Here is a 27,846-nt window from a genome sequence, read left to right as displayed (position 1 = left end):
TTTATTCCTTTTTATGGCTGAATAATATTCCACTGAATGGATAGAGCTCTTTTTATTTACCCATTCATCAACTGATGGACATCTGGGTTATTTTTACTTTTTAGCTATTATGGGTAATGCTGCTATGGGTGTCCATGTACTTGTTTTTGTATGGACATATGTTTTCATTTCTTTTGGGTATATACTTAGGAGTTAGAATTGTGGGTCATACAGTAACTCTATGTTTAGTCTTTGAAGAACTGCCAGACTGTATTCCAAAGTGTTTGTACCATTTTACATTCCCACTAGCTGAGTGTGAGAGTTTCAGTGTCTCCATGTCTTTGCTAGCACTTACCATTATGTTCTTTTGTTTAATAGCCATCCTAGCCTTTTTTTTTTTGAAGTAAACTTTATTTTGGGATAATTTTAGATTTACAGAAAAGTTGCAAAGATAGTATAGAGAGTTTCCCCATAGTCCTCACCCAGTTTCTGTTTACCCTAATATTATCATATTTCATTACTATGGAGGTTTAACTTTATCATCTCTTTTTAATTTATTACTTGAATACTTTTATAAATGGACATTTCCCCTTATTTGGTTACCTAATGGTATAGTTCATATAGAGAAACTGGGTAAATGCTTGATTTATTTATCAATTTTAAAGATGAATTGGCTCCAACAGGTGACCTCCAAAAGCAACTAATTAATTTTTTTAGAAATATCATTATGAACTCATGGACTTAAACATATTTAATGGGTTTCAATGCATTGCAATTATCGGGGCAAAAAGATAATACCTTTTCCCGGCTGGGCACGGTGGCTCATGCCTGTAATCCCAGCACTTTGGGAGGCCGAGGTGGGCGGATCACCTGAGGTCAGCAGTTCAAGACCAGCCTGACCAACATGGAGAAACCCCGTCTCTACTAAAAATACAAAAATAGCCAGGCGTGGTGGTGCATGCCTGTAATCCCAGCTACTCGAGAGACTGAGGCAGGAAAAACGCTTGAACCTGGGAGGCAGAGGTTGCGGTGAGCCGAGATCGCACCACAGCACCTCAGCCTGGGCAACAAGAGCGAAACTCCATCTCAAAAACTAAAAAAGGTAATACCTTTTCCCTACCTGTAACAAGAGTCACAGCCAATACCCTTATAACAAAAGATAGGTTAGCAAGAGAAAAGCGTGACAAATTTAACAAAGTTCTATGTGACATGGAAGCCTTCATAAATGAAAACCCAAAGACCCAGGGAGAACACTGTCTGATTTTATGCTGTTTGCTGAAAGGAGTGGATAGGTGTAGAGAAACATGATTGGGCAAAAGGAGTATGATCTAATGGTAATAAACCCAGCAAGGCCTGTTTGTTCAGATTCTTCCTGGCCTCTCTGTTTTGCATTCCTTCCTTCCAGGTATGGGCAGGACCTCTCTGGAATGAAGGTCTTATGACTTACTTTCAAGGGAGGTGGATCAGAGAGTGACCATTCTATGTTTTATGGCTTGCTTTGGGGAAGAGGAATTCTAATCTGCTCTGGAGGTGGGCAGGCGGAAGAGGAATCCTGGTTTCTGTGATACACCTTGGGGGAGAAAGGAGAGCAGGAGAAGGTCAGAGAGATTTTGTTTCTGAGGCCCTCCTAATCTCCTTCAGTTCAAAGTCTGTATCATGCCAAAGCACCATACTTTCAGGTATCATAGTCTAAGCCTGGACACAATTATTATTATTATTGAAGTTCAAAATCAGTGGGTGCTGTCAGGCCTCTGAGCCCAACCTAAGCCATCATATCCCCTGTGACCTGCACAGATACATCCAGATGGCCTGAAGTAATTGAAGAATCACAAAAGAAGTGAAAATGGCCTGTTCCTGCCTTAACTGATGACATTACCTTGTGAAATTCCTTCTCCTGGCTCATCCTGGCTCAAAAGCTCCCCCACTGAGCACCTTGTGTCCCCTGCCCCTGCCTGCCAAAGAACAACCCCCTTTGACTGTAATTTTCCATTACCTACCCAAATCACATAAAACAGCCCCACCCCATCTCCCTTTGCTGACTCTCTTTTCGGACTCAGCCCGCCTGCACCCAGGTGAAATAAACAGCCTTGTTGCTCACACAAAGCATGTTTGGTGGTCTCTTCACACGGACACGAGTGAAAGGTGCCTTTTCAAGGTGGCTTCCCAAGTCCTTTTAACAGGACCTAGTATGTAGTCTCTGATACTTTCCTTGTGACCTGACTGACAAGATAGCAGTCCAGGCTCATTTTTCACATGTTTTTGCCCCAGACCTGGTATCAGCCATATTATGTCTTTTTTAAAAACAGCATTATTGAGATATTTTTATATAGTACAGTTCATCCATCTGAAGTAAATTTCAGTGGTTTTTAGTGTATTCACAGATATGTACTACCATCACCAGTCAGTTTTCATCACCTCAGTAAAAACCCCATACCCTTTATCTATGACACCCCTATACCTCTGAACTCCCTCCCTAACCCTAAGCAATCACTACTCTCTTCTCTATCTTTATAGATTTTTATTTATTTTATTTTTTTTGAGACAGAGTCTCTCTCTGTCACCCAGGCTGGAGTGCAGTGGCGTGATCTCGGCTCACTGCAACATCTGCCTCCTGGGTTCAAGCAATTCTCCTGCCTCAGCCTCCTGAGTAGCTGAGACTACAGGCGCATGGCACCACACCCGGCTAATTTTTTTTGTGTATTTTTGTAGAGCTGGGGATTCACCATGTTGGTCAGGCTGGTCTCGAACTCCTGACCTCGTGATCGACCTGCCTCGGCCTCCCAAAGTGCTGAGATTACAGATGTGAGCCACTGCACCCAGCCTATGGCTGGCTTTTTTATTTTGTAGAGACAGGGTCTGGCTATGTTGACTAGGCTGATTTTGAATTCCTGGGCTTAAGTGATCCTCCCGCCTCAGCCTCCCAATGTGTTAGGATGATAGGTGTGAGCCACCACCCTGAAGCCTGACTTTTTTATTCTAGCTACTCTAATGGGTGTGAAGTGGTATCTCATTGTGGGTTTGATTCACATTTCCCTAATGTCTACTGAGGTTGAATGTCTTTTTGTGTGTGTGTGTGCTTATTGGCCATTTGTATATTGTCCTTGGAGAAATGTCTGTTCAGATCCTTTGCCTATTTTTAAAATGAGTTGTCTTTTTATTATTCAGTTGTAAGAATTTTCTGCATATCCTAGATACAAATTCCTTATCAGATATGTGATTTACAAGTATGTTCTTCCATTTTATGGGTTGTGTCTTCACTTTCTTGATTCTGTCTTTTGATTTTCAAATGTTTTTAATTTTAAGAAGTCCAATTTATCTGTTTCTTTTGTTGCCTATGCTTTTGGTATCATATTTCAAAATTGTTTGCCAAATCCAGGGATATGAAGATTTACAGTTACATTTTCTTCTAAGAGTTATAACTTTAGCTCTAACATTCAAGTCTGATCCATTTGAGTTAATTTTTGTATATGCTATAAGGTAAGAGTCCAAGTTCATTCTTTTGCATTTGGCTATCCAGTTGTTGTCCCAGCACCATTTGATGAAAATATTGTTCTTTCCCCATTATGGTGTTGGGCTCTTTTTGAAATTCAGTTGACTATAGATGTAAGTGTAACTGCTCAAGGGGTTCACCTTGCCCGCTGCCTAGACAGAGCCGATTCATCAAGACGGGAATTGCAATAGAGATAGAATAACTCACGCAGAGCCGGCGTGAGTGTGCAGGAGACTGGAGTTTTATTATTACTCAAATCAGTCTCCTTGGGCATTCAGGGAGCAGAGTTTTTAAGGACAACTTGGTGGGTAGAGGGAGGCCAGTGAGCTGGGAGTTCTGATTGGTCAGGTTTGAAATCATAGGGAGTGGAAGCTGTCTTCTTGCACTGAATCACTTCCTGGGTCTGGGGCGGCCATGAGATCAGATGAGCCAGTTTAGCAATATGGGTGGTGCCAGCTGATCCATCAAGTGCAGGGTTTGCAAAATATCTCAAGCACTGATCTTAGGAGCAGTTTATGGAGGGTCAGAATCTTGTAGCCTTCAGCTACATGACTCCTAAACCATAATTTCTAATCTTGTGGCTAATGTTAGTCCTACAAAGGCAATCTGGTCCCCAGGCAAGAAGGAAGTCTGCTTTGGGAAAGGGTTGTTACTGTCTTTGTGTTAAACTATAAACTATAAACGAAGTTTCTCCTGAAGTTAGTCCAGCCTACGCCCAGGAATGAACGAGGACAGCTTGGAGGTTAGAAGCAAGATGGAGTCAATTAAGTTAGATCTGCTTCACTGTCTCAGTCATAATTTTGCAAAGGTGGTTTCATAAGGGCTTATTTCTAGAATCTCAATTCTGTTCCATTGATCTGTAAGGCTGTCCTTTTTCCAGCAACGCACTTTCTTTCCTTTTTTTTTTTTTTTGACAAGATCTCACTCTGTTGCCCAGGCTGGAGTGCAGTGGCATGATCTTGGCCCACAGCAACCTCCACCTTCCAGGCTCAAACAATCCTCCCACCTCAGCCTCCTGAGTAGTTGGGACTACAGGGGTGCACCACCAAGCCTGGCTAATTTTTAAATTTTTTGTAGAGACGGGATTTCACCACGTTGGCCCGGCTGGTCTTGAATGGCTGGGCTCAAGCAATCTGCCTGCCTTGGACTCCCAAAGCATTGGGATTACGGGCAGGAGCCACCGCACGCAGCCGACACACTGTCTTAATGACTATTGCTTTGTAGCAAGTTTGAAATCAGAAAGTGTGAGTCTTTCTACTTTATTTACTTTTCCAAGATTGTTTTGGCTATTCTAGGTCCCTTCCAATTCCATATGAATTTTAAGATCAGCTTCTCAATTTTTGCAAAACAGACATCTGAGATTCTGATATGGATTACATTGTATCTGTGGATTAGTTTGGAGGTTATTGCTATCTTAAAAATGTTAACTCTTATTCTAATCTGTGAATTTAGAATGTTTTGCGATTTATTTAGATCTTCCATAATTTTTTCTTTTTCTTTTTTTTTTTTTTTTTGAGACAGAGTCTTGCTCTGTCGCCCAGGCTGGAGTGCAGTGGCACAATCTCGGCTCACTGCAAGCTCCGCCTCCCAGGTTCACGCCATTCTCCTGCCTCAGCCTCCCGAGTAGCTGGGACTACAAGCGTCCGCCACTACGTCTGGCTAATTTTTTGTATTTTTTTTAGTAGAGATGGGGTTTCACCGTGTTAGCCAGGATGGTCTCGATCTTCTGACCTCATGATCCACCTGCCTCGGCCTCCCAAAGTGCTGGGATTACAGGCGTGAGCCACCGCACCCGGCTTCCATAATTTTTTCAACAATGTTTTGTAGTTTTCAAAGCATACATTTTGCACTTGTTTTGTAAAATTTATTCTTAAGTATCTTATTCTTTTTGATGCTATCATGAATGGAGTTTTCTTAATTTGATTTCAAATTGTTCATTGCACGGGCATAAAAATACAACTTATTTTTGTATATTGAGTTCATATTGAAGTGGTGTCATTGTCTGGAGTAAATACCCAGGGTTCGTCATCTTGTGCCAAGGAGATGAAGGACATGGACATGCATGAGGAGTGAGTTTAGGAGCAGAGGTTTAATAGGCAAAAGAAAGAGAAAGGAGAACAGCTCTCTCCCTAGTGAGAAAGAGGGGCCTCCTAAAGCAAAATCTGGCCCGCAGCAGACTGCATTAGATTTTATAGGCAGGTTTGAGGAGATGGTGTCTGATTTATGTAGGGCCCACAGATTGGTTCGACCAGGTGTGACAGTTACATACTGCAAGGGGAAGGCTGGTTGCCCCACTCTAATCTTATTATGCAAATTGGATCTTTACCTGGCTGGGGCCATATTGTCTTCTTACTCTACATGTGGTTTGGCAAAGAGAAGGGAAGATGGAGCCACCATTTTGAACATGCTTAGTCCCAGGTAGCCTTTTCCTATTGGCACAACTGCTGGCATTCACCTGTGCAAGCTTACAGCTTGCGTGTCTGTGTCTGCAGCACAATTTTACAGGCTGCTTTTTGTTAGAAAAGAAAATGATTTGGGGCTGCTTTTCATTAAAAGGAAAACGTTACTGAGGATCCAGTACCCTCACTGCCTGCCTAAAAATTTCTTCTTAACTCATATCATTATCATGCAACTTTGCTGAACTTGTTTATTGGTTCTCATAGTAGTTTAGTGGATTCTTTAGGATTTTCTACATAGAAGATCATGTCATCTGTGAATAGATATAGTTTTACCTTTTTGCTGGTCTGGATGCCTTTTATTTCTTTTTCCTGTCTAATTGTGCTGACTAGAATCTGCAGTACAATGTTGAACAGAAGTGGCAAGAGCAGACATCCTTGTCTTGTTCCTAATCTTATCGGGAAATCATTCAGTCTAAGTCTGATATTAGATGATTTTTCATAGATGCCTTTTATCAGGTTGGGGAAGTTTCCTTTTATTCTTAGTTTGTTGAATGCTTTTATCATGAAGGGGTGTTGGATTTTATCAAATGTTTTTTCTTTGTCTATTGAAATGATCAAAATGAGAAATTTTTTTGGTTTTTATTCTATTGATGTATTATATTACATTTATTGGTTTTTGGATATTGAACTAACCTTGTGTTCCTAGAATAAATCCCAGTTGGTCACAGTGCTTAATTCCTTTTATATGATGCTGGATTCAGTTTGCTAGTATTTTGTTGAGAATTTTGTGTTCACATTCATAAAAGATATTTGTAGTTCTCTTTTTTACTGGTTTGGGTATCAGGGAAATACTGGTTTTAAAAAATGAGATGGGATGTGTTCCTTCTGTTTTTTGAAAGAGTTTGTGAAGACTTGGTATTAATTCTTCTTTAAATGATAGAATTCAGTAGTGACATCATCTAGGCCTGGGCTTTTCTTTGTGGGTAGTTTTTTTAAAAAATCATTAATTCAGTCTTTTCACTTGTTAAAAGTTTATTGAGTTTTTATTGAGCCAGTTTCAGTAGTTTGTGTTTTTCTGGGAAACTATTCATTTAATCTAAGTTATCTAATCTGTTGGCAAACAATTATGTATTCCTTTATAATCTTTTTAATTTCTGTAAAGTCAGTAGTAATGTCACCTCTTTCATTTCTGATTCTAATACTTTGAGTTTTCTCTCTTTTGCTCTTGGTCATTCTAACTAAATGTTTTTCAATTTTGTTGATTTACAAAAAAATAGCTTTTGGTTTCATTGATTTTCTCTGTTTTCTTATTCTCTATTTAATGAACTTTTGCTTTTTAAATATTTCCTTCTTTTTGTTTGCTTGGTTTAGTTTGCCCTTCTTTTTCCAGTGTCTTAAGGTGGAAGGTTAGGTTACTGATTTGGTATCTTTCTTCATATAGGCATTACAGCTATACATTTCCCTCTCTGCTTTACTGCGTCCCACAAATGCTGGTATGTTGTGTCTTCATTTTCATTAGTCTCAAAGGATTTTCTTTTTCTTTTTCTTTTTCTTTTTTGAGACAGGATCCTGCTCTGTTGCTCAGGCTGGAATGCAGTGGTGTGATCTCGGATCACTGCAGCCTTGACTTCCCCAGCTTAAGTGATCCTCCCACCTCAGCCTCCCGAGTAGCTGAGACTACAGGTGTGTGCCCTCATGCTTGGCTAATTTTGTTCATTTTTTTGCAGAGACGAGGTCTCACTGTGTTACCCAGGCTGGTCTCAAACTCCTGTACTCAAGTGACCCTCCTACCTCTCTGCTTCCCATAGTTTTGAGATTAAAGGAATGAGCTACTGTGCCCAGCCTCAAAGTATTTTCTGATTACCCTTTTGATTTCACCTTGTACCCATTGGTTATTTTGTCGAATGTAGTTTAATATCCACATATTTGTAAATTTCCAAAATTTTTCCTGCAATTAATATTTAATTTTATTCCATTGTAATAAGAGAATATACTTTGTGTAATTTCTGCCCTTTTAAATTTACTGAGGTTTATTTATGGTCCAGCACATGGGCTATCCTGGAGAATGTTCCATGTGACTTGAGAACAATATATAAATGTATATTCTATTGTTGTTCTGTAAAGTGTTCTAAAGATAGTTATTAGGTCTAATTTGTTTATCATGTTGTTCATATTTTCTCTTCTTGATTTTCTAATTGGTTTAGACATGCTTATCATTATTACAGTTTTCTAATAGATTCCCCCTTTATCATTATGAAATTTCCCTCTTCATCTCTAGTAACATTTTTTTGTTAAAAGTCTATTTTGTCTTGTATTAGGGCAGTCTTTTTAGTTTTCTTGTGATTGTTGATTGCATGATATATCTTTTTCACAACCTTTACTTATAATGTTTGTATATCGAATATAAAGTATATCTTGCCTAAACAACATATAGTTAGATCATGAGGTTTTTTTCCCCCTCCAGGCTGACAGTCTCTGCCTTTTGCTGGATTGGTTAATCTGTTAACGTTTAATGCCATTATTTTTATTTATTTATTTATTTTTTGTGAGACAGAGTCTCACTCTGTCACCCAGGCTGGAGTGCAGTGGCACGATCTTGGCTCACTACAACTTCTGCCTCCGGGTTCAAGCAGTTCTCCCTTCCTCACCCTCCTGAATAGCTGGGATTACAGGCATCCACCACTATGCCCGGCTAATTTTTGTATTTTTAGTAGAGATGGTGTTTCACCACGTTGGCCAGGCTGGTCTCAAATTCCTGACCTCAAGTGATCCACCCACCTAGGCCTACCAAAGCTCTGGGAATACAGGTGTGAGCCACCGTGCCCGACCCCATTTAATGTTATTATTGACGTAGTTGTAATTACATCTGCCATTTTAGTTTTTTGTGTTTGTCTCATGTTGTTTTCTTGTTCCTCCTTTGCTGCATTATTTTGCATTAAATGATTATTTCCTAATTATTTTAATTTCTTTAATAATTTTTTTTACTATCTGGGTGTGTGTGTTTTGAGATAGAGTCTCGCTCTGTCACCCAGGCTGGAGTGCAGCAGGGCAATCCTGGCTCACTGAAACCTCTGCCTCCTCTTTTCAAGTGATTCTCCTGCCTCAGCCTCCTGAGTAGCTGAGATTTCAGGTGTGTGCCACCAAGCCTGGCTAATTTTTGTATTTTTTTTTTTAGCAGAGATGGAGTTTCACCATACTGGCCAGGCTGGTCTCGAACTCCTGGCCTCAAGTGGTTTTCCTGCCTCAGCCTCCCAAAGTTTTGGGATTTCAGGTGTGAGCCACCGCACCTGGCCTTTACTATATTTTTGAGGGTTGTTCCTTTTTTTTCTTTTTAGTGGTTGCTCTAAGGTTTACGCCTTATCAGAATCAACTGATAAGTTCCTATTTATACTAGTTTAATTCCAGTGATACAGGTATAGAAAAGTTATTCTTATGTCATTCTATTCCCTTTTCCATCTTTGTGTGGTATATTTGTTGTACATATTACATCTAATAATGTTACAAACCATTATTACTTTTTCTTTATAGTCATTTCTCTAAACTCAATATAGTTTTGCTCCCTCTCACTTCCTTTTTGATGTCATTAGCAAATATATTACACATATTACATTTGTAATGTTATAGGCCCAATAATGTATTGCATGCATATTATTTTTTCCCTAGGTAGAGGCAGCTCTAATGGCTTGCATATTATTTTGTATGAGGGGTCTTCAAAAAGTTCATGGAAATGCATATTATGAAAAAACTATGCATGACTTTAACTTTTTTTTGCACCAAAATAAACTCACACTAACTTGTTATAACATGTCTGAATAGGATCTAGTTTGAGGCATTAAGAAGGATAATACATCAGTTGGAAAAGAGCCTCTATCAAAACAATATGAATTCTGCTAAAATTGAAGCAAGAACAAGCATCAAATTCATGATGAAGCTTGAGTGGAAGAATGGTGAAAGCATTGATGCTTTATGAAAAGTTCTTTATTTTCCCAATTTTTTTAAAATTTTAAAATGTTAATGTAGAAACAAGGTCTTGCAGTGTTGGCAAAGCTAGTCTCAAATTCCTGGGCTCAAGCAATCCTACTGCATCAGCCTCGCAAAGTGCTGGGATTACAGGCTTGGCTTTATGAAAAGTTTATGGAGACAATGCCTCCAAAGAAACCAGCAGCTTACAAATGGATAACTTGTTTTAAGAAAGGAGGAAATGGCGAGAAAACACCAAGATGGCCCAATAGGAATATCTCCGGTCTACAGCTCCCAGCAAGACTGATGCAGAAGATGGGTAATTTCTGCATTTCCAACTAAGGTACCTGGTTCATCTCACTGGGACTGGTTGGACAGTGGGTACGGCCCACAGAGGGCGAGCCGAAGCAGGGAGGGGCATCGCCTCACCCAGGAAGTGCAAGGGATCAGGGATTGATTTCCCTTTCCTAGTGAAGGGAAGCCATGAGTGACTGTACCTGGAGGAACATTATACTCCTACCCAAATACTGTGCTTTCCCCATGGTCTTTGCAACTGTCAGACCAGGAGATTCTCTCCCGTGCCTGGCTGGGCAGGTCCCATGCCCATGGAGCCTTGCTTGCTGCTAGTGCAGCAGTCTGAGATCGACCTGGGACACTGGAGCTTGGTGGGGGGAGGGGCATCCGCCATTTCTGAGGCTTGAGTAGGCGGTTCTATGCTCACAGTGTAAACAAAGCAGCAGGGAAACTCGAACTGGGCAGAGCTCATCGCAGCTCAGCAAGGACTACTGCCTCTCTAGATTCCACCTCCAGAGGCAGGGCATATCTGAACAAAAGGCAGCAGACAGCTTCTGCAGACTTAAACGTCCCTGCCTGACAGCTCTGAAGAGAGCAGTGGTTCTGCCAGCATGTCCCCATCTGAGCTCCGATAACAGACAGACTGCCTCCTCAAGTGGGTCCATGACCCCCATGTAGCCTGACTGGGCGACACCTCCCAGTAGGGGCCGATGGACACTTCATACAGGCAGGTGCCCCTCTGGGACGAAACTTCCAGAGGAAGGATCAGGCAGCAATATTTGCTGTTCTGCAGCCTCTGCTGGTGATACCCAGGCAAATAGGATTTGGAGTGGACCTCCAGCAAACTCCAACAGACCTGCAGCTGAGGGGCCTGTCTGTTGGAAGGAAAACTAACAAACAGAAAGGAATAGCATCGACATCAACAAAAGGACATCCACACCAAAACCCCATCCACAGGTCACCAACATCAAAGACCAAAGGTAGATAAAACCATAAAGATGGGGAGAAACCAGAGCAGAAAGGCTGAAAATTCCAAAAACCAGAATGCCTCTTCTCCTCCAAAGGAACACAACTCCTCACCAGCAAGGGAACAAAACTGGATGGAGAATGAGTTTGACAAGTTGACAGAAGTAGGCTTCAGCAGGGCGGTAATAACAAACTTCTCTGAGCTAAAGGAGCATGTTGTAACCCATTGCCAGGAAGCTAAAAACCTTGAAAAAAGGTTAGACGAATGGCTAACTAGAATAACCAGTATAGAGAAGAGCTTAAATGACCTGATGGAGCTGAAAACCACAGTACAAAAAACTTCATGAAGCATACACAAGCTTCAATAGCTGATTTGATCAAGTGGAAGAAAGGATATCAGTGATTGAAGATCAAATTAATGAAATAAAGCGAGAAGACAAGATTAGAGAAAAAAGAGTGAAAAGAAACGAACAAAGCCTCCAAGAAATATGGGACTATGTGAAAAGACCAAATCTACATTTGATTGGTGTACCTGAAAGTGACAGGGAGAATGGAACCAAGTTAGAAAACACTCTTCAGGATATTACCCAGGAAAACTTCCCTAACCTAGCAAGGCAGGCCAACGTTCAAATTTGGAGATACAGAGAACACCACAAAGATACTCCTTGAGAAGAGCAACCCCAAGACACATAATTGTCAGATTCACCAAGGTTGAAATGAAGGAAAAAATGTTAAGGGCAGCCAGAGAGAAAGGTCGGGTTACCTACAAAGGGAAGCTCATCAGACTAACAGTGGATCTCTTGGCAGAAACCCTACAAGCCAGAAGAGAGTGGGGGCCAATATTCAACGTTCTTAAAGAAAAGAATTTTCAACTCAGAATTTCATATCCAGCCAAACTAAGCTTTGTAAGTGAAGGAGAAATAAAATCCTTTCCAGACAAGCAGATGCTGAGAGATTTTGTCACCACCAGGCCTGACTTACAAGAGCTCCTGAAGGAAGCACTAAACATGGAAAGGAACAAATGGTACCAGCCACTGCAAAAACATGCCAAATTGTAAAGACCATCGACGCTATGAAGAAACTGCATCAATTAACAGTCAAAATAACCAGCTAGCATCATAATGACAGGATCAAATTCACACATAATAATATTAACCTTAAATGTAAATGAGCTAAATGCCCCAATTAAAAGACACAGACTGGCAAATTGGGTAAAGAGTCAAGACCCATCAGTGTGCTGTATTCAGGGGACCCATCTCACATGCAAAGACAAATATAGGCTCAAAATAAAGGGATGGAGGAAGATCTACCAAGCAAATGGAAAGCGAAAAAATAAAAAAAGCGGAGGTTGAAATCCTGGTCTCTGATAAAACAGACTTTAAACTAACAAAGATGAAAAGAGACAAAGAAGGCCATTACATAATGGCAAAGGGATCAATTCAACAAGAAGAGCTAACTATCCTAAATATATATGCACCCAACACAGAACCACCCAGATTCTTAAAGCAAGTTCTTAGAGACCTACAAAGAGACTTAGACTCCCACACAATAATAACGGGAGAATTTAACACCCCACGGTCAATATCAGAGAGATCAACAAGACAGAAAATTAACAAGGATATCCAGGACTTGAACTCAGCTCTGGACCAAGCGGACCTAATAGACATCTACAGAACTTTCCACCCCAAATCAACAGAATATACATTCTTCTCAGCACCACATCACACTTATTCTAAAATTGACCACATAATTGGAAGTAAAACACTCCTCAGCAAATGTAAAAGAACAGAAATCACAACAAACTGTCTCTGTGACCACAGTGCAATCAAATTAGAACTCAGGGTTAAGAAATGCACTCAAAACCGCACAACTATATGGAAACTGAACAATCTGTTCCTGAATGACTACTGGGTAAATTACGAAATGAAGGCAGACATAAAGATGTTCTTTGAAACCAACGAGAACAAAGACACAACATACCAGAATCTCTGGGACACAGCAAAAGCAGTGTATATAGGGAAAATTATAGCACTAAGTGCCCATAAGAGAAAACAGGAAAGATCTAAAATTGACACCCTAACATCACAATTAAAAGAACTAGAGAAATAAGAGCAAACAAATTCAAATTCAAAAGCTAGCAGAAGGTAAGAAATAACTAAGATCAGAGCAGAACTGAAGGAGACAGAGACACAAAAAGCCCTTCAAAAAAAATCAATGATTCCAGGAGCTGGTTTTTTGAAAAGATCAACAAAATAGATAGACTGCTAGCAAGACTAATAAAGAAGAGAGAAGAATCAAATAGATGCAATAAAAAATGATAGAGAAGATATTACCACTGATCCCACAGAAATACAAACTACCATCAGAGAATACTACAAACCCCTCTACACAAATAATTAGAAAATGTAGAAGAAATGGATAAATTCCTGGACATATACACTCTCCCAAGACTAAACCAGGAAGATGTTGAATCTCTGAATAGGCCAATAACAGGTTCTGAAATTGAGCCAATAATTAATAGCCTACTAACCAAAAAAAGTCCAGGACCAGATGGATTCACAGCCAAATTCTACCAGAGGTACAAAGAGGAGCTGGTACCATTCCTTCTGAAACTATTCCCATCAGTAGAAAAAGAGGGACTCCTCCCTAACTCATTTTATGAGGCCAGCATCATCATGATACAAAAGCCTGGCAGAAACACAACAAAACAGAATTTTAGGCCAATATCAGTGATGAACATTGATGCAAAAATCCTCAATAAAATACTGGCAAACCAAATCCAGCAGCACATCAAAAAGCTTATCCACCACGATCAAGTCAGCTTCATCCCTGGGATGCAAACCTGGTTCAACATACACAAATCAGTAAACGTAATCCATCACATAAACAGAACCAATGACAAAAACCACATGATTATCTCAATAGATGCAGAAAAGGCCTTTGACAAAATTCAACAGCAGTTCTTGCTAAAAACTCTGAATAAACTAGGTATTGATGGAATGTATCTCAAAATAATAAGAGCTATTTATGACAAACCCACAGCCAATATTATACTGCATGGTCAAAAACTGGAAGCATTCCCTTTGAAAACTGGCACAAGACAAGGATGTCCTCTCTCACCACTCCTATTCAGCACAGTATTGGAAGTTCTGGCCAGGGCAATCAGGCAAGAGAAAGAAATAAAGGGTATTCAATTAGGAAAAGAGGGAGTCAAATTGTCTCTGTTTGCAGATGACATGATTGTATATTTAGAAAACCCCATCGTCTCAGCCCAGAATCTCCTTAAGCTGATAAGCAACTTCAGCAAAGTCTCAGGATACAAAATCAATGTGCAAAAATCACAAGCATTTCTATACACCAAGAACAGACAAACGGAGAGCCAAATCATGAGTGAACTCCCATTCACAATTACTACAAACAGAATAAAATACCTAGGAATCCAACTTACAAGGGATATGAAGGACCTCTTCAAGGAGAACTACAAACCACTCCTCAAGGAAATAAGAGAGGACACAAACAAATGGAAGAACATTCCATGCCCATGGACAGGAAGAATCAATATCGTGAAAATGGCCATACTGGCCAAGGTAGTTTATAGATTCAATGCTACCCCCAAAAAGCTACCACTGGCTTTCTTCACAGAATTGGAAAAAACTACTTTAAAGTTCATATGGAACCAAAAAAGAGCCCGCATAGCCAAGACAATCCTAAGCAAAAAGAACAAAGCTGGAGGCATCACACTACCTGACTTCAAACTATACTACAAGGCTAAAGTAATCAAAACAGCATGGTACTGGTACCAAAACAGATATATAGACCAATGGAACAGAACAGAGGCCTCAGAAATGACAGCACACATCTACAACCATCTGATCTTTGACAAACCTGACAAAAACAAGGAATGGGGAAAGAATTCCCTATTTAATAAATGGTGCTGGGAAAACTGGTTAGCCACATGTAGAAAGCTGAAACTGGATCCCTTCCTTTCACCTTACACAAAAATTAACTCAAGATGGATTAAAGACTTAAATGTAAGACCTAAAACCATAAAAACCCTAAAAGAAAACCTAGGCAATACCATTCAGGACATAGGCATGGGCAAAGACTTCATGACTAAAACACCAAAAGCAATGGCAACAAAAGCCAAAATAGACAAATGAGATCTAATTAAACTAAAGAGCTTCTGCACAGCAAAAGAAACTATCATCAGAGTGAACAGACAACCTACAGAATGGGAGAAAATTTTTGCAATCTGTCTATCTGACAAAGGGCTAATATCCAGAATCTACAAAGAACTTAAACAAATTTACAAGAAAAAAACAACCGCATCAAAAAGTGGGCAAAGGATATGAACAGACACTTCCCAAAAGAATACATTTATGCAGCCAACAGACACATTAAAAAATGCTCATCATCACTGGTCATCAGAGAAATGCAAATCAAAACCACAATGAGATACCATCTCATGCCAGTTAGAATGGCAATCATTAAAAAGTCAGGAAACAACAGATGCTGGAGAGGATGTGGAGAAATAGGGACACTTTTACACTGGGAGTGTAAATTATTTCAACCTTTGTGGAAGACAGTGTGGCGATTCCTCAAGGATCGAGAACTAGAAATACCATTTGACCCAGCAATCCCATTACTGGATATATACCCAAAGGATTATAAGTCATGTTACTATAAAGACACATGCACACGTATGTTTATTGCGGCACTATTCACAATAGCAAAGACTTGGAACCAACCCAAATGTCCATCAATAATAGACTGAATAAAGAAAAATGTGGCACATATACACCATGGAATACTATCTAGCCATAAAAAAGGACGAGTTCATGTCCTTTGCAGGGACATGAATGAAGCTGGAAACCATCATTCTCAGCAAAATATCACAAGGACAGAAAACCAAACACCACGTGTTCTCATAAGTGGGAGTTGAACAATGAGAACACATGGACACAGGGAGGGGAACGTCACACACTGGGGCCTGTTGGTGGGTGGGGGCCTGGGGGAGGGATAGCGTTAGGAGAAATACCTAATGTAAATGACGAGTTGATGGGTACAGCAAACCAACATGGCACACATATACCTATGTAACAAACCTGCACATTGTACACATGTACCCTAGAACTTTATAGTAATTTAAAAAATAAAATTAAAAAAAGAAAGGAGGAAATGATGTTAAAAATGAAGCCTGCAGCAGCAGACCATTCACATCAACTTGTGAGGAAAACATTTATCTTGTTCATGCCCTAATTGAAGGGGACGATTGCCCTAATTGAAGGATGATTAATAGTAGAAACAGTAGCCAACAGTATAGACATCTCAGTTGGTTCAGCTTACACAATTCTGACTGCAAAATTAAAATTGAGCAAACTTTCCACTTGATGGATGCCAAAACCGTTGCAACCAGATCAGCTGCAGACGAGAGCAGAACTTTCAATGGAAATTTTAAACAGGTGGCATCAAGATCCTGAAGCATTTCTTTGAAAAACTGTGACAGATGATGAAACCTGGCTTTACTAACATTATCCTGAAGGCAAAGCACTGGCTACCAAGAGGTGGAAGTGGGCTGGTCAAAGCAAAACAGTCCAGTCAAGACCAAAGGTCATGGCAACGGTTTTTTTGGGATGCTCAAGGCATTTTGCTTGTTGACTTTCTGGATGGCCAGAGAATGATAATATCTGCTTCTTGTGAGAGTGTTTCGAGAAAGTTAGCCAAAGCTTTTTTTTTTTTTTCTTTCAGACAGGGTCTGGCTCTGTCACCCAGACTGGAGTGCAGTTGTGGGAACTTGGCTCACTGCAACCTCTGTTTCCTGGGCTCAAGCAATCCTCCCACCTCAGCCTCCCAAGTAGCTGGGACTACAGGTATGTGCCACCATGCCCAGCTACATTTTGTATTTTTTGTAGAGATGGGGTTTCACCATGTTGTCCAGGCTGGTCTCGAACTCCTGAGCTCAAGCACTCTGCCTGCCTTGGTCTACCAAAGTGTTGAGATTACAGGCATGAGCCACTACACCTGGCCAAAAGTGAGCCAAAGATTTAGCAAAATAAACGTCTGGGAAAGCTTCACCAGAGTGTCCATCTCCACCATGACCATGCTCCAGCTCATTCCTCTCATCAAACGAGGGCAATTTTATAAACATTTTGGTGGGAAATTATTAGGCATCTACCTTAAAGTCCTGATTTAGTTCCTCCTCATTCTTTTTTTTCCTAATCTTAAAAAATCTATAAAGGGCACCCATTTTTCTTCAGTTAATAATGTAAAAAGGACTACATTGACGTGGTTAAATTCCCAAGACACTCAGTTCTTTAGGGACTTACTAAATGGCTTGTATCACTGCTTACAAAAGTATCTTGAACCTTATGGATCTTACACTGAGAATAAAGTTTATATTTTTATTTTTTCTTAGAGTATCATTATTATTATTATTAATTTTTTTTTTTGAGACAGGGTCTCACTCTGTTGCCCAGACTGGAGTGCAGTGGCGCGATCTCACCTCACTGCAATCTCCACCTTCCAGACTCAAGCAATTTTCCTGCCTCAGCCTCCCAAATAGCTGGGATTACAGGTGTGTGCCACCATGCCCGGCTAATGAGAATAAAGCTTATATTTTAATTTTTATCTTTTAATTCCATTATCATGAACTTTTTGAAGTCCCCTTGTATAATTGCTTTTTAAAATTAATTAACAGTGTGGTGGCTCACGCCTGTAATCCCAGCACTTTGGGAGGCCGAGGTGGGTGGATCACAAGGTCAGGAGATGGAGACCATCCTGGCTAACATGGTGAAACCCCATCTCTACTAAAAATACAAAAAATTAGCCGGGCGTAGTGGCGGGCGCCTGTAATCCCAGCTACTCTGGAGGCTGAGGCAGGAGAATGGCGTCAACCCAGGAGGCGGAGCTTGCAGTGAGCTGCACTCCACTGCATTCCAGCCTGGGCGACAGAGCGAGACTCCGTCTCAAAAAAAAATAAATAAATAAAATAAAAAAATTAAATTAAATTAAATTAATTAACAGAAGAAAAGAGAAAATTCTGCATTTATATTGCCTTTTATAATTACATAATTACCTTTACCAGTGCTCTTTGTTTTTTCATGTGGATTTTTTATTTTTTTGAGACAGGATCTCACTCTGTTACCCAGGCTGGAGTGCAGTGGAGTGATCGTGACTCACTGCAGCCTCAACCTTCTGGGCTCAATCAATCCTCCTGCTTCAGCCTCCCAAATAGTTGGGACTACAGGCATGTGCCACCACACCCACCTAATTTATTTTTTTGTAGAGACAAAGTCTCACTGTATTGCCTAGGCTGGTCTCGAACTCCTGGCCTCAAGCAATCTTCCCACCTCAGCCCTCAAATGTGCTGGGATTACAGGTATGAGGAACTGTACCTGGCCTTCCTGTGGATTTGAATTACTGTCTGGGGTCACTTGCTTTCAGTCTTAAGAACTTCATTCAGTATTTCTTGTGAGGTGGATTGGTTAGCAACAAATTCTCTCAGTTTTTGTTTATTTTGGAAAGTCTTAACTTTCACCTTCATTTTTGAAAGATATCTTTGCTAGATATAGGCGTTTTTGTTGAGAGGTCTTTTTTGAGCACTTTTAATTGTTGTACCACTATCTACTGGTCTCCATTGTTTCTATTAAGAAGTCTGTTGTTAATCTTACCAAAGTTCTCTTGTAAGTGATGATTTGTTTTTCTCATGCTGCTTTCAAGATTTTCGTTTTGTATGATGTGTTAGTTTGTGGATTTCTTTGTGCTTATTGTTCTTGGAGTTTGTTGAGCTTCCTGTATTTGTGGATTATTGTTTTGCAATAAATGTGGGCAGTTTTTCTCCATTATTTTATAAAATATTTTTCTATTCTCCCCACTCATTTTTGTATTCCCAGTATACATATTTTGGTGTTTCACATTTCTCTGAGGCTCTGTTATTTTTTTCATTCCTTTTACCTTCTGTCTTTCAGCTTACATAATTTCTATTGGTCTTGTCTTCAAGTTCATGAATTATTTTTTCTGCCTGTTTAAATCTACTGTTGATTTCCTCTCGTGAATTTTTAAATTTCAGTTATTGTACTTTTCAACTCCAGAGTTTCCACTTGGTTCTTCTTTATACATATATACATGTAATTTATATCTCTTGATTGATATTCTCTATTAATATTTGATGTGACACTGTCATTATACCTTTCGTCTTTAATCATGCTTTCCTTTAGTTCTGTGAACATATTCATAATTGTTATTTTGAAATATTTTTCTGCTAAATCCAACATGTAGTTACTCTTATAGGCAGTTTGGGTTGCCTGCAGTTTTTCTGGTGTATGGGTCATCTCTCATAGATTTCTTTGCATGCTGTGTAATTTTTGTTGGAACTTGAACATTTTAGATAACATACTGTGGGAACTCTGGGTATGGGACCCCTCCTTCTGGGACTTGTTACTGTTATTTGCTTGTTTGTATCATGGCGACTGGCTAAATTATTTTCATGGAGCCAATACCCCCAGCCCCCCAACCCACACACACAGTATTAAACCTCTTTAGTTGCTCCTCAGGGAGGCACAGCTTTGGGTAGGCTCACAGTCACTCTGAGATGACAGTGGTATTGATAGGTTTATCTTCCTTTCTTTCCCTGGCTACTCCTAGCTGTTAAACTCCACTCATCGATAGCTTTGTGCTCTATTATTTTCAACATTGCCTTGGGGCTTAAATAGCTCTACAAACTGTTCCAATCAAATTGTGGCTCCTTTGAAGGAGTAGTTTCTGTGCTCAATATTTAATATTTGTCCTGGCCCCAGGAAAGCATCTCCTAACTGTGTTATTCCCTGGTTCTTTCCCACAAGCTAGCTGGCCTATACTCTAGACTGCAGGTTCATTAAATTGATAAATCTCCACCCAGTTGTCTTTCACCACATTCTGTACTGTGGTTGAGAATACCTTTAGGCTGGAACTTCTCTACACTCTGTTGCAAATGATGTCAATTCCTTTGAAAGGCATTAGGAGCCATCTAATTTATGGCTTGCTTCTTCCCCCAGGCAAAATCTCTGAGCCCAGTTTCTGGATCTGGGTTGAATTCATGGCAATTTTCTCTCTAAGTTATACTGTTGCTCTTAAGAGGTGACTACTTAGTGAGATATGGAGAGCAGCAACCTGAGGTCCCCTCAGCTTGCTTCTCCTGGCATGAAACCTCTGCCTTATGGGTGAGGCAAGTGCAATTTGGGCCCCAGTATTCTCTGCACTGCATTCAAGGTAGAACCATTGTTCCATGAACAGGGGCTGGTTGGAAGAGTGTCTCCCTTCTCTTGACACTAATCACCCAGAACTTAGCCTCAGCAACAGGCAGCTGGGAGAATAATGAGAAATGGTGAAGTTCCACTCCTCCTGGGAAGAAAGCTCTTCAACTGGGAGCTGGAGGAAGAGGGAGCCCTAGAGTGGAGTCTTTGCCTCACCAGGCAGAGAGTGGGGAAGGAAAAAGTTGTCTTGGTTTAGGTACCACAGACTCATCTTTCTTATACTGAATTGCATAGTTTTTAGAGGATAAATAAATCTTCATTTTATGCTTAGCCTCAGGATTATAAGGACTATGTGTGTGTGTATATATATATATATATACACATATATATATATACATATATATATATATATACACACACGCTTTAAGTATTTGTGTTTAAAAAAATAATTCTGAGGCAGGAGAATCGCTTGAACCTGGGAGGCGGAGGTTGCAGTGAGCTGAGACTGCGCCATTGCACTCCAGCCTGGACAACAAGAGTGAAACTCCATCTTAAAAAAAAATTTACTAGTTTCAGTGATAAACTAATAAGAGAGTAAGTCAGCTGATCTCTTCACTCTGTCATGCTAGAAGTTCATACCTCTGTTTGTTTTTTTTAATCCTTCCTTACCCCTACATGTTAGACCTAAGCTTTTTTGGATCTACTTTTCCTGATCAAGGCTCGAGTCTAATACCTTTACTTTCCTTAGTAGGTTAATTTTGTTTTCGTTTTTTCTATTGGACAGCTCTTTTTCTGCAAAATGTTGTGGTTGAAGTGAAGAGGAGAGGTTTTCTCTATAGCTAACTAGGACTTGCTCGTATTTCAGAAAATAGGGGATCCCTTTAAGATCACTGCTGCAGTGATAATTAACTAGATGTGGTCTGTCTTCTATTGCTCTTTGAAAGGCCTGCCTAGATAATGCTTTAAATTTCTGCAGAGAATGGATTACCTTACTAAATTGTACTGTGAAATTTCAGGTCAAGCTGGGGAAAAGTGAACTGCTTTGTGTAGGAATATTTTTAGTGTCTCTTTTGGTAGTGGAGGAGGTGCATAGAAATTGCATTCTGTGGAGAGAGTACTTAAAAATAATTACCTTTGGCACGGTGCAGTGGCTCACGCCTGTAATCCCAGCACTCTGGGAGGCCGAGGCGTGCGGATCATGAGGTCAGGATATCGAGACCATCCTGGCTAACACGGTGAAACCCCGTCTCTGCTAAAAATACAAAAAAAAAAAAAAAAAAAAAGCCGGGCGTGGTGACGGGCGCCTGTAGTCCCAGCTACTCGGGAGGCTGAGGCAGGAGAATGGCATGAACCTGGGAGGCCGAGCTTGCAGTCAGCCGAGATCGCGCCACTGCACTCCAGCCTGGGCGACAGAGCGAGACTCCATCTCAAAAAAAATAATAATAAATAATAATAATAACAATTAACTTAAAGCTTGAGAGTTTTTTTTAAATGCAAAAGGTCATATCTTTATTAGACATCAGAAAGATGCAAACTTATATCACAAGGTGGTACCACTATATAACCACCAGAATGGTTAAATTGAAAAAAAGACAGTAAATACCAGTGTAAGTGGAGCAGTTAGAACTCACGTAACACTGGTGGGGAAATGTAAACTTGTACAATCTCTCTGGAAAACTGTTATTAAATAACAATTAAAGCTGAACATACACATATGTGTATTCACCAAAAGATCCAAAACTTGGTCTTAATTTTATTTATTCTCACTAAAACTTATTAATATTCATTAAATTCTTAAAACTTGTGAAATAAGCAAGCTTATAAGTTACTATTATATCATCTATGGTTATAATGTAGATCTGAAAAACTGTATGTACTATAATTAATTCCTTTATTTCTTAGGTCATTATCTAGCAGTATACACACATGCATACACATACTTCTCCATCTCCTTCCTTTTGAACAGAAATAGGAACATACTATATACATAGTATAGAATCTTGGTTTCCCTCCCCACTCGTCTTTATTTACTTATGAGACAGTGTCGCATTCTGTCTCACAGGCTGAAGTACAGTGGCATACTCATGGCTCACTGCAGCTTTGATTTCCCAGGCTCAAGTGATCCTCCTGCCTCAGCCTCCAAAGTAGCTGGGGCTACAGGCATGAGCCACCAAGCCCTGTCACTTTTTATTTGTTTATATTCAGGGACTTTAATTTTTAGACCAGTTTTAGGCTCCAGAAGAATTGAACAGAAAGTGTAGTTTTCTTATGTCCCCTCCACCTTACTCCACACATTTCTCTATTACTAACATCTTGTATTAGTGTGGTACGTTTGTTACAATTGATGTACCAATATTGAAACATTATTAACTAAATTCCATAGTTTAGAGTTTACTCTGTGTTGTATTTCCTGGGTTTTGATAAATGTATAATGTCATGTATCCATCATTATAGTATCATACAGAATAATTTTATGGTCCTAAAAATCTTCTGTGCTTCATTTTTATTCTTCTGTCCCTCTCCCAGAACTGCTGGCAGTCATTGGTCTTTTTACTGTTACTATACTTTAGGCTTTTCCAGAATATCATATAGTTGGAATCACATAGTATGTAGCTTTTTCAGACTGGCTTCTTTGACTTAGCAATATATATTTAAGGTTCCTCCTTTTCTTTTGGTGTCTTGACAGCTCACTTCTCTTTTATTGCTAAATAATATTCCATTGTATGTATGTACCACAGTTTGTTTATCCACTCACCTATGGAAGGACATCTTTATTGCTTCCATGTGTTGGCAATTATGAAGCAAGCTGTTATAAGCATTCGTGTCCAGGTTTTTATGTGGACAGAAGTGTTCTACTCACTTGGGTAAATCCCAAGGAGAGCAATTGCTGGGTCGTATGGTAAGACTATGTTTAGCTTTGTAAGAAGCTGTCAAATTGTCCTCCAAAGTGACTGTATAATTTTGTGTTTCTACCAGCAATGAATGAGAGTACCTGTTGTTTGCCATCCTCACCTGCATTTGATGTTGTCAGTATTTTGGATTTTAGGCATTCTAATAGGTGTGTAGTGGTATCTCGTTGTTTTAATTTGCAATTGTCTGATGACATATGATACTGGGCATCTGTTAATATGCCCATTTGCCATCTGTATATTTTCTTTGGTGAAATGTGTATTCTTATATTTTGCCCATTTTTTAATTGGGTTATTTTCTTATTGAATTTTAAGAGTTTTATGTATTTTGGATACAAGTTCTTTATTATTTTGCAAATATTTTCTCACAGTTTGTGGCTTGTCTTTTCATTTGCTTAACAGTATCTCTCATGGAGCAGAAAAGTTTAGTTTTAGTGAAGTTCTAACTATCAATTTTTTCTTTTGTGAATTATACTTTTGGTGTTGTATCTAAAAACTCATTACCAAACCTAAGGCCATCTAGATTTTTTCCTATGTGATTGTCTAGAGGTTTTACAGTTTTGCATTTTATATTTAGGTCTATCATCCATCTTGAGTTAATTTTTGTGAAAGGGATAAAGTCTGTGTCTAGATTCAGTTTTTTGTATGTTCCAGCACTATTTGTTGAAAAGACTGTCTTTTTTTTATCTTATTATTCAATTGCCTCTGTTCCTTTGTCAAAAATCAGTTGAGCATATTTGTGCAAGTCTATTTCTGGGTTCTTTATTCTGTTCCCTTGATCTATTTATCTATTCTTTCACCAATACCATACTATCTTGCTTGTTGTATAAAACATCTTGAAGTCAAGTAGTGTCAGTCTTTGTTCTTTTTCAAATTGTGTTGGCTATTCTGGGTCTATTGCCTCTCCATATAAACTTTGCAATCAATTGTCAATATCTACAAAACAATTTCCTAGGATTTTTAAAAATTTACAGATTAAATTGTATGTATTTATTGTGTACAGCATGATGTTTTGAGGTGTATATACGTTGTGAAATGACTAAATTTGGCTAATTTACATATGTGTGTTACCTCACATAATTATCAATTTTTAATTTACTGGGATTTTGTCTGGGATTGTATTGACTCTACATAAAGCTTGGAAGAACTGACATCTTGACAATATTGAGTCTTCCTATTGATGAACATGGAGTATCTCTCCATTTATTTAGATCTTTGATTTCTTTCATGAATGTTGCTTTTTTCACTTGACAATTTATCTTGGAGATCATTCCATTTCAGCACATATAGATAGACCTACCTCATCAATTTTTTTTTTTTTTTTGAGACGGAGTTTTGCTCTTGTTGCCCAGGCTAGAGTGCAATGGCACGATCTCGGCTCACCACAACCTCCACCTCCCGGGTTCAAGTGATTTTCCTGCCTCAGCCTCCTGAGTAACTGGGATTACAGGCATGTGCCACCACGCCCGGCTAATTTTGTATTTTTAGTAGAGACGGGGTTTTTCCATGTTAGTCAGGCTGGTCTCGAACTCCTGACCTTGTGATCTGCCTGCCTCGGCCTCCCAAAGTGCTGGGATTACAGGCGTGAGCCGCAGTGTCCAGCCAGACCTCATCATTTTTAACAGATGAATAATATTTTATTGTGGGGTTGTACAAAAATTTTCTTAGCCATTCCCTTATAGGTGGAGGTCTAGGTTGTTTCCGATCTTTTTCTTCTACGAACAGTGCTGCAGTGAAATTCTCATATAATTTATATTTGTGCACACATGTGAGTATATCTTAGGATAAATTCCTAAGAATAAAATTGTACAATCAAAAATATATACAATTTAAATTTTGGTGGCTTTTGCCAATTTTTCCTCCAAAGAAGTCATATAAGTTTACACTCCCAGAACAGTACTTAGGACTATTCCTTTCCTATAGCCTCACCAATATAGCAATTACCAATTCTTATAAAGTCGGTATATGAGCTACAATAAAAACTTACAAATGGGCCAGGCGTGGTGGCTCACACCTGTAATCCCAGCACTTTGGGAGGCTGAGGCGGGCAGATCACGAGGTCAGGAGTTTGAGACCAGCCTGGCCAACATGGTGAAACCCCATCTCTACTAAAAATACAAAAATTAGCCACATGTGGTGGCACACGCCTCTAATCCCAGCTACTTGGGAGGCTGAGGCAGGAGAATTGCTTGAACCCGGAGGTTGCAGTGAGCTGAGATTGCAGCACTTGCACTCCAGCCTGGGTGACAGAGCAAGACTCGGTCTCGAAAAAAAAAAAACAAAACTTAAAATGATACTACTTGTTTCTTTAGCCTTGGCCTTCTTTAAACATATTTTTAAGAATATATTTATAAATTTCTACATGAAAAAGTGATTTTTTTTTCCCTGATCTGTTTCAGACCTGTGGATATCTGGGCTTTGGGCTGTATGATCATTGAGATGGCCACTGGAAATCCCTATCTTCCTAGTAGTTCTGATTTGGATTTACTCCATAAAATTGTTTTGAAAGTGGGTAGGTATTACTGAAATAACATGAGTTACATGTCTAAAATAAATATTGCCAGATCAATTCTGCTTGATTTTCAAATTTAGCTTTTCTGTGTAAGTACAGGGAAGCATATTGTTTTGATAGATGGCAGCAGATGGCTTCCTTGGGCTGATAAAGAAGGCAGAAAATTCTCTGCTTTAGCAAATAATATTTTCTTTGCTAGGATGCAAATAGCTAAGCCATATGTTGATGGTTGATGCTAAGAAAAATAGTGCAATAGGAATGTACTTTAATTTGTCTAAAAGTTGTTTTTAAATTAGGCTTCTACAAATATCTGTACCTTTATATAAGGACTTTAAATAGTAGAGTTGAGTCAGATGCTTTTTTAAAGCACTTGGAAATAGAAAAGTAATTATTTACTCAGAAACCACCCTTCTTTTTAAAGAAAACAATAATAGCCAGATAGCTAAATAACTTATTCAAGAACATATTTGATGAAGGCTGGGCATGGTGGCTTACACCTGTAATCCCTGCACTTTGGGAGGCCAAGGCAGGAGGAGCACCTGAGATCAGGAGTTGGAGACCAACCTGACCAACATAGTGAAACCCCATCTCTACTAAAAATACAAAAAAAAATTAGCCAGGTATGGTGACAAGTGCCTATAATCCCAGTTACTCAGGAGGCTGAGGCATGAGAATCACTTGAACCCAGGAGGCAGAGGTTGCTGTGAGCCACGATCACGCCACTGCACTCCAGCCTGGGCAACAGAATGAGACTTAGTCTCAAAAAAAAAAAAAAAAAAAAAAGAATATGTTTGATGAGAGTTTAATTATTTGATGATCTGCTTTGGCCACCAAAACATTATGATGGTTAGCCTTGAATATGCTATTTCAAGATTTGTGGGTTTTTTAAATTTTAAATTTAATTTTTTTTTTTTTTTTTTTTTGAGAGGGAGTCTCGCTCTGTCACCCAGGCTGGAGTGCAGGGGCGTGATCTCAGCTCACTGCAAGCTCTGCCTCCTGGGTTCACGCCATTCTCCTGCCTCAGCCTCCCGAGTAGCTGGGACTACAGGTGCCTGCCACCACACCTGGCGTTTTTTTTGTATTTTTAGCAGAGACGGGGTTTCACTGTGTTAGCCAGGATGGTCTCGATTTCCTGACCTCGTGATCCACCCGCCTGGGCCTCGCAAAGTGCTGGGAATACGGGCATGAACCACCGCGCCCGGCTAAATTTTAATTTTTTTGAGACAGGGTCTCACTTTGTCACCTGGGCTGGAGTGCAATGGTGCAATCATGGCTCACTGTAGCCTTGACTTCCTGGGCTCAGGTGATTCTCCCACCTCAGCCTGCTGAGTGGCTGGGACTACAGGCACGTGCCATCATGCCCGGCTAATTTTTGCGTTTTTAGTGCAGCTGCGGTTTTGCCATGTTGCCCGACTCGTCCTCCCAAAGTGCTGGGATTACAGGCGTGAGCCACCATGGCTGGCCAAGATTTGTTTTTTATTATTTGTGGATGAGGAGCTTGAGGAGCTCTTTGTGTGGTGGGGAAGATATGCATAAATTTGTAATTACAGGATTATGAGGAAGATACTATGAACAATTCTAAAAACAGTGAAATCTGGATAATTACTGATTTAAGAAATAGTTTAGAGCCTTAAGACACCTCACATTTTTGTGTCTTTTAAGAAGTTCTAGTTAAGAGATTAATATTAGAAGGAACCTTAGATGGTGGGGTTTAATCCTATCATTTCACAGATGAGAAAACCAAGCACAAGAAAGGAAGAGATTTACCCAAGGTCACAGAACTAGTTATAGCAAAACTGCTAGAACTTAGTTCCCTCCACTCATATTTATAGTTCTTTCCATTCTGCTACTACTCTCTAGCCTTGTTTCTTTTTTTGCAGTATTTTGATTTCTACATACCTTTAATATTTTAGCTGTTTTGAGTAAGGTTTCAATGTATTTTGCTGATGAACACTTAATAGTAAAATCATTTGGATACCCATATGGAAATGCATAAAAGTTGGAATGTGCATTTTCTGATAGCATTACATATTATGTCTTATAGTTTGGGAAAAGCAAATAAACCTGGTGGTTTTACATCTTCTGTTGCCTGTGGGCTATCAGCAGA

The 27,846-nt window shown here is 39.6% G+C and overlaps 1 protein-coding gene across 42 annotated transcripts in view; it reads left to right on the top strand.

Annotated features, from left to right (window-relative positions):
• Positions 1 to 27,846, top strand: part of CDKL3 (cyclin dependent kinase like 3) — a 137,812-nt gene that overhangs the window by 23,499 nt on the left and 86,467 nt on the right. For 40 of the 42 annotated variants that reach the window (XR_010157005.1, XR_008548081.2, XR_010157006.1 and 37 more), the window contains one exon: positions 25,627 to 25,739. Coding sequence is in view for 33 of the 42 variants with exons in the window: in XM_016953838.4 (XP_016809327.1) it covers positions 25,627 to 25,739 (113 nt within the window). In the remaining 9 variants the exon portion in view is untranslated. Of the gene's footprint in view, positions 1 to 25,623; positions 25,740 to 27,846 lie in introns of those variants that run through there. The other 2 variants (XM_063810676.1, XM_063810674.1) reach the window with 1 other exon arrangement.

The sequence above is a fragment of the Pan troglodytes genome, chromosome 4, assembly GCF_028858775.2.
Source record: "Pan troglodytes isolate AG18354 chromosome 4, NHGRI_mPanTro3-v2.0_pri, whole genome shotgun sequence".
In the NCBI taxonomy this organism is placed as follows: Eukaryota; Metazoa; Chordata; class Mammalia; order Primates; family Hominidae; genus Pan; species Pan troglodytes.
The sequence above is the reverse complement of the archived record's forward strand: the minus strand, read 5'-3'. Positions and strand labels throughout refer to the sequence as shown.